General features: G+C 34.3%; 2 protein-coding genes across 2 annotated transcripts; one reads left to right on the top strand and one right to left on the bottom strand.

The window, feature by feature from the left end:
- The first annotated feature begins 203 nt into the window (after positions 1-203).
- On the top strand, positions 204-3514 carry LOC136817594 (uncharacterized). Its single transcript, XM_067073921.1, has 3 exons — positions 204-426; positions 2465-2545; positions 2992-3514. The coding sequence occupies exons 1-3, from the start codon at positions 241-243 to the stop codon at positions 3142-3144; spliced, it is 420 nt and encodes a 139-aa protein (XP_066930022.1). The 5' UTR covers positions 204-240; the 3' UTR covers positions 3145-3514.
- Positions 3515-4038: 524 nt separating this feature from the next.
- On the bottom strand, positions 4039-6861 carry LOC136817593 (growth arrest-specific protein 2-like). The gene is made up of 4 exons (XM_067073920.1): positions 6178-6861; positions 5755-5847; positions 5336-5438; positions 4039-4767 (listed from the first exon to the last, which is right to left on the bottom strand). Exons 1-4 carry the CDS (start codon positions 6793-6795, stop codon positions 4739-4741), a joined length of 843 nt encoding a protein of 280 aa, XP_066930021.1. The 5' UTR covers positions 6796-6861; the 3' UTR covers positions 4039-4738.
- Between the last annotated feature and the right edge of the window lie 694 nt (positions 6862-7555).

The following is a 7555-nucleotide window of genomic DNA, read 5'->3' as shown; positions in this document are numbered from 1 at the left end:
CCAAATCGCCTTCACAGGAAAAATCAAAATACTTCACCGTGTCTATTTGGGTGAACTCACGGAGAATAATAACCTAAAACCCGTTCATAAAGCATTTTCATTAGAAGCACTATCGCTGCAATTTAATGAATGTACGAGCATTAAATTTATCTGATGATACCGAATTCGAACTTATGAATTTCTTTGTCTTTATTTCCAGGAATGTGGTTCGCTATTTTGAATTTTCTGAATTATGTTGGAATGTTAACGAATGCTTTGATTCTCGGCTTGACCTCACAATATGGGAACCAGTACAAAATGAAAACGTTCAATGTCAATCTCCCTAGCAACGTGACCGCGTTCAATACAACAACCAATCAAACAGTGAACAGCTTTCCTGTCACTATCGAGTCAAACAATAATCTATGGATTATTCTAATTTTCGAGGTAAAGTCTTGAGTATTCTACACTATTCGCTTATTCATTTCAATACTAACCTTACTCACGAAAGGTGATAAGGGATTAGTCTAGCATTTTAGACAACTAATTCATTAAGAAAAAACAAAAGTACGAAGGAACAACTTGTAGATTATACAAACGCATATTATCCCGTAATTATCACTTTGACACTCACATTACATGGATTTATAAACGACTCCAGTCTACAAAAGGATCAGTCATTGAGTTTACAGCCCGAAGGGCTAGAGCAGAATCTCTAACCTTTCCCAGGCAAAAAAAAGGGAAGCCACTTATTTCCTTAATCCAGAACGCGCCTAAGGCGCCGCGATCATGACCACGGATTGTATCTAGTGGTTTCTTTGTTTTTGAGGACTGTATTCTATAATCTATAATATAATCTAGCAATAGATTTTACTTTAAATATAGCGTTTGTATAAAAACCACGCGCGGGCGTTCTGGATGGAGAATAAGTGGCTTCATTTCCCATATCCAGGAGTCTCTAGTCTAGCCCTTCGGGCTTGGAATTCAATGGAATAAGTATATCGCTCTGGTTATGAAAAGTAACACAATTTGTGTTTTGCCAAATCGAGTTATGCTGAAACTTGAAATGCAGCAGTATCTCCTTAACCAGTTAAAAGCATACTCTTGTCTCCCGAATAGACGTCCCCCCCGCTAATTGTTAAGAGCAAAAAAATCCTTTCCCCCGCTCTTATTAAGACCCCCCGCTAATTAAATTTGAATAGCTAAATTTTTTATTACAGTGTAGATAGATCTTAAACTTGTTAAAATTTTCCTTTTTGTTAGTACTGGTTCTTATTTTACGTGTTCATTTGTTAAAGTTTCACTTTTGTTGTTGAAATTGATATCAGTTAAAAAGAATTATGTCTTCAAATTACCCCCCCCCTCTTATTCCATCCACCCCGCTTATTAGAATTTAGAAAATTTTTCTACCCCCTGCTTATTCGGACCCCCCCCCCGTCTATTCGGGAGACAAGAGTAGCTTAAGCTAAACTTTATGCACATACTTACATATAACCATGATACCATCTAAAGAAAACATTTTCCCCGCGAATAATCCGAACTCTACTAATCTTTTCTTTGAAACATTCTCAAACGCCGTTTACATGGCGGAGACATCAAATTCGAAGTTATGCAAACCCATTTTTTCTGAAAAAAGAAAAGAAAAGTTGAGCTCGTTTTTAATAAAAGGTTCAAAATATTTCCCGTAACTTATGTTATCGTCAAGATAGCCCTAAATCCAGTCTTAAAATACCCCCATATCCTACGATTAAGTTTTGAAAGCCGGAGACATATTCCTTTTGTATGTTTTTCATTTCGCTGTTCCTTTTCGTGTTTTTGAGGTCGATCTTGTTTCGAGCTTTATTGCAAGGTGGTTTTCCATACAAAAGGCCCTCTTTTGACCGTTATTCCGACCATGGTCTAACTCAATTTTTTCAAGGCGTCTTCGTCAAGTTATGTCATCAAAAATTTTACTCCAAAGAATCTACTTTTCGAAAGAATAGTTAGTTTCTTTCAACTAGTAGAGCTAGAATGATATCTAAAAATGCCCTTTTTGAATCATTAAAAAAGCTATCATAAAACTTTTAATACTACGATCCACCAAATAAAAATTAATCTCGAAAGGCCTACAAAACTTTTTCCTATCAAGATTTCTTTTCGTTTGAAAATCAAAGAGACCCCTAAAAATATTGTCATTGAAGGTAAAACCTCCTCAGAAGTTAGCCCTCATTTTAATCACGAGGAAAATTATTTTCAGTTTGTTTTTGTTTTCTCGAAGAACCATCTGATTGCGAAGAATGTTGGAAAAGTAAAAGACTTTCTTCAACAATTGTTTTGTCTTCACCAGGAGCCAATATATTTTGCAAACCAAACTTTTATTTTCGAACCAAAGTTTATGAAAACCCAAAATAATAAGAAAACCTTTTAAAATGGAAAATTGTTGTCAGGTCACCCGCCCCCTTTTTGCCCCTACTGTATTCAAATCAAGTGTATTTTTTGTTAATAGAACGTTGTACTTGCTGTGAAGTTTGTGATTGCTTACGCAATTCCCGATATTCCCGAATCAGTCTCCGAAGCCAAGAGCCAGGTAAAAAAATTATATGAAAGCTTTAGATTAATTTTGACTACTTTTAGATTCACAACTTCAGCGAGGACAAAATATTTACCAGTAGTTCTGGACCTTATAAATTACGTCACAAAATATACACTTGACTCGTTTTAAACGAAAGGCCTGCAATGAATGATTTATAATTTGTGACGTAATAAAGAAAAAATTGTACCATAAAATATATGATAAAGATGTTGTGTGCCATATTTCATTCAAAAAGACCAACTAGATCAAAAATTAAGGGCTGAAAGCCTCTTCCTTGTTCTGAACCGCGCCTAAGAGCCGAGTATGAAAAGGGTTTAAGGTCACCCTACCGTTGAAAAGGTACCATTGCTGCCTCATTACCTAGGGGTTACAAATTAGATTCAGAAAGGTTTCCACCACACCTATTTGTGTCTGTAATAATCTATTTTGCTTTTTTATAGGAAAAAATCCAACTGGGTAAACTTTTAATGAGATCAGGTTTGACTCTTGGACCAGGTAAAACTATTAAACCAGAGACGAAACAAAAGACGAAAGAAAAACAAAGAAAAACAAAGAAAGAAAAAGAATCGCTCATCTTTGAAACGGGTAGATGAAAATTCAGGACCGTCAAAACGAAAAAGTGTTGGGTTTGATGTAGAATCTGAAAACTAACTGAATATTGTTTTGAAATGACTGAACTTTATTGAGTTGAATGTAATTTTTGGAAAGATTTTAGATGTTTTGTATATATTTGGCACGTCATTTTTATGAGATGAAATTATATTTATTGATAAATTTTTATGTTATTTGTAAATCGTTGCATAACTTTTTTTAAAAGCATAACACTTTCCGGGCTTGGACAAATTGACCTGCTAACAAGAAAGTGTATATATAGATCTAAATTTGTTAATATTTGGTACGATTTTTATGGGAATAAATCGGGAATATTGAGAATTTTACGAATGATATAAAACGCTTCCAAAACTACTGTAGCTTTTGTTAATAATCCAAAAGTTCGCTCAACAATAAAATGAAAACATTTCTTCTGAAAATGAAAATTTCCGGATAATTCGAGAGACGAACCAAGCTAGCCGCACTTACCCATAACAATCCAAAAAACTCGCCAACATTACGAAAATTCGGATAGTTTTGCGGTACAGCCATTTTGATAAAAACCAAGCTTGCACTTTATCCACGAGAGAAAAGCTTGGTTCGTCTCTCGAATTATTCTAAATTTTGATTTTTTCCAGAAATATGTTTTTAATTGAAGTACGGTATGGGCTAGCTTATGTCTTTGTCTTATTTCAAAGTGACTTTACCGCATCATTATCCGAATTTTTGTGATTTGGTGTGTCTGATTGATGAAGCGCACGTTTGGATTGTTAACGGTAACTTGGTCAGGAGGTTGTGAGGTATGACCGTTTGACGGAAGCTCCGGAATTTGCTTTCCGGACGTCGGAAGATTAAAAAAATGTTCCATATGATAACAGTGAATGGTAGAAAAAAAGTTACAATGAAAATATTATCTTGAACTTTTTTGAAAACTTCAGATAAAATACAGCAATAAAATTTTGTTTGGATTAAAAGTACGGGTTAACATAATAAAGAATAACGTTAAAAATCTAATCGTCAGCCGTGCAAAATTACTCGAATCTGATTGGTTTAGAGGAGTGCAATTAATCGTTAATTGCACTATTACCACTTTTTGCACTCTTCGGCGGGGGGACACCTTTGTCCCCTCCGAAAACTTTCCCTTTTTCTAAAAAAACTATGATTTACTAATGATTATTTACTGACGATTACCTCGGAATCGTATGTTTTGTCGTCCAAACCATACGATTACTAGTACTAATTCTAATTTAATTAGAATTGATGCATATATATTATGTAATGTTAATAGAAAAGCTACGAATCTTATGTAAATTATAATTTAGTAAAATGTACATTTGTACCTTAAGATTTTTAAAAAATCTTTTAAAATAGACTATCACCTATTTACACTCGCAAAATAAAACTCTCTTCTTCCTTACAATATTTAATTCATTTGAGAATAATTTATACGAAATATCTCACAGACAGATAGCTTTTTCAGTCTGCCAAATCAAAGTCTTTAAGGTTGTCATGTTGAAGCGTTTTTTTCCCATCAAATACTGTTTATTTTTTTCGAGGTTTCATCCGAGTTGATATTCATGTTAAAAGTAAGGAATTTCAGCAACCTCGACAAGCTGATGTCGTTGCTAAAAAGAGAAGTATAAAACATTTATTCGTCGTCATATTTGCCTGTATCAGTTAAAACACCATCGATTAAATTGCACTTTTTGGCTATCTTCGCCTACTCTCGGGTACCTAATAGCCGGGGGGTTTGGAATAAGCAGGGGGGCTGGAAAAAATCTCGAAAATTAATAAGCGGGGGGGGGGGTTTGAATAAAAATGTCCTGGGTGGAAAATTTTCGAAAAAGAGGCTAATACAGCAGAATTAGGGCAAAAGAGGGAACTTTCAAAAAAAATTTCCCGAAAATCAATAAGCGGGGGGGGGGTTGGAATAAGAATGTCCTGGGTGGAAAATTTTCGAAAAATTAATTAGCGGGCCCCCCCGGCTATTAGGTACCCGAGAGTATTAAAACTCGGGTTAAAACTCTCGCCAGTCCTAATACCAATAGATATTTGTTTATTTCTTTTCTTTTGCGTGAATTCCTATCAGGGCTATCAGGACACTCTCAATCTTTGAAATCAAACCGCTTGATAAATTTCTCAAGAGTAGGAACTGAGGGCAACAAAAACATTCTACAAAGACATTTTTCTTACATATCAATATTTTCCCAATTTTCTCTGGCTTGTGACGACTTAAGAAATGTTCGAACTCGTCCCAACCTCCACCAACTCGTACCATCATGTGATCGTGCAAAAGCTGAAATTTTTGAAGAAAAAATCTTTCCTTAAATCTTTCATTAAAGATATTCTTTTGATATAGGAAGGAGGCGCGCCTCTCTTATGCTGACAAAGCTAAATCAATAAAATAATTCCTCAAAAATTGTGCTCGTGCGGCGCGGAAGGGGGAGAAGCTTGCTTTTTTTCTTTTTGATAAAATGCTTGGTAAGCAAATGGTAGGAGATACATCAAATGATTCTCTTTAACAATTTTCAAATGCAAAAGGCGTTCATCTGTTTTTGTCCTCAATCGAAGTTACTCACATTCAAGTGATGGGAAAAATATCGTAAACTTACCCGAACAAAAACTGTGGTTTTGCCATTCACAATATACTTTCCTTCCTTGATCTTTTCAACTTTAACCTCGTGCTGCAATGCACATCTTTGAACCTGAAAAGCAACAGTTTCATAAGACTTGAGTATACATCTGACTGAACTTTGCTTTGCAAAAAATCAAGTCGGCCAAATAACAACGGGCCACTTACCAGCGCCATCCATTCTATAAAAAGCTACAAGTGGCCCCCAGGCTACAGTTTGATTTGCTTACTTGACTTTCTTTTATTTGTTTGAATGAAAATACTTTTACGGAGGCCTTTAACAGTGTTCAAATGGAATACCTAAAGTATAAATTCGTCAAATCCAAAATTTCACACTGGCTAAATTTTGTTTAAAGTTTTCGAATTTACTCCTTTTTCTGGATGATTATTTTCTTGTACAAACCTTTGTGTCTAGATCAGCAATTTTGCTATTCTTTCTTCTCCTTATCGTCACATTTTGTTTTGGGTCAGCTCTTTCCTCTTCATCAATTTCATTTTCAATTTTGACGATAGACGGAATAAGATCAAGTTCGTACTTTGATGCGATTCTTCCAAGTTCAAGTAATGTCAGGACAACGTGCTTTAACTGCTTTTGAAGAACAAGGCCTTCTGATTCAAAAAGAATGGTATCTTTCATTCCAATGTTTTTACACCATTGAATAAATTTAGCTGCGTTATCTCTAGCGAAAAATGAATGCCGTTTGACATTATTGTGACATTGAAAATCAAGTCTTGGAAGAGGCTTGAGTTTCATTTTCATCCCTCCAGTTGAATTCCTTTTCTTCATCTTGACATAATTCTCTGAATGAATTTGAATTTTCTCTGCTAATTTACAAATAAATAACCCATCATCCAACATGTCAAGAAAATTGTTTTTATCAATCTTTATCCTCAGATACTTTGATATCCAATCAGCTACGTCTTGTACCAAGGGTAAAACACTTTTCTCCATTTGCTCTGTGATTTGAGCAGTGAGAGGATCAATATTTTCTCCGTCATCCTGAGTCTTCAGATCTGACATTTCTTTATTTCATATTCGTGAAGCTTTGTATTCAAGTTTATACAGCTAATACATTGGAAAAGTAATACCTTAAAACTCAACCTTTTTTGTTTTGTATGGAAATATTAATCAGAGATACAAAACACAAACCTCATTAGCATGACCTTTTGCTGATCACAATGCCAAGAATAATTAATGCTGTAGTTTTTTAATCAACATGATACCTTGATTAAGAAGATAGACTTACAGTATATTTTTCAAAACTTTTTATTTCGAAAAAATGAAATGGACACATTCCTTTCTTTTCGATAACAAACAGTCTAAAGGAACTCTTACCATATTATACCCTACTGCAATTTACTTATACTTAGAAAAATGTTTGCATTTTCTCAAGTCTCGATGTGGTCCGGACAACATAAAAGGCAAAAAAAAAAAAACTGAATTGAACTATTTTTTGATAAACTTTCTCCCCCATCTCTCTTCTAGCTGTTCAGCAGGCTTTTTAAATATCTTTTTGTTACTGAGTATTGATGTATTTTCAGAAAAGAGATATATATTTGATATTTACTATTTCAAGCAAAAAAAAGAGAGAAAATATATTGGTTTTTTCACGAAATCAAATAAAGAGGTTATCGCGAAACAACAGAAAACGTAACAAAAATATAATACATAAATATTTAAAGCAGATAAAGGTGCAAAACACAAAAAATTTATTCCCATATGGGAACTTTTTTCTCTCTGTCGGCTTCGTGTTTTGTTTTGATTTCTTCCTACCATTTTT

The sequence above is a fragment of the Clytia hemisphaerica genome, unplaced genomic scaffold (genome assembly GCF_902728285.1).
Source record: "Clytia hemisphaerica strain Z4C2 unplaced genomic scaffold, Clytia hemisphaerica genome assembly, whole genome shotgun sequence".
NCBI classification, from domain to species: Eukaryota; Metazoa; Cnidaria; class Hydrozoa; order Leptothecata; family Clytiidae; genus Clytia; species Clytia hemisphaerica.
This window is presented reverse-complemented; position numbering and strand designations above follow the sequence as displayed.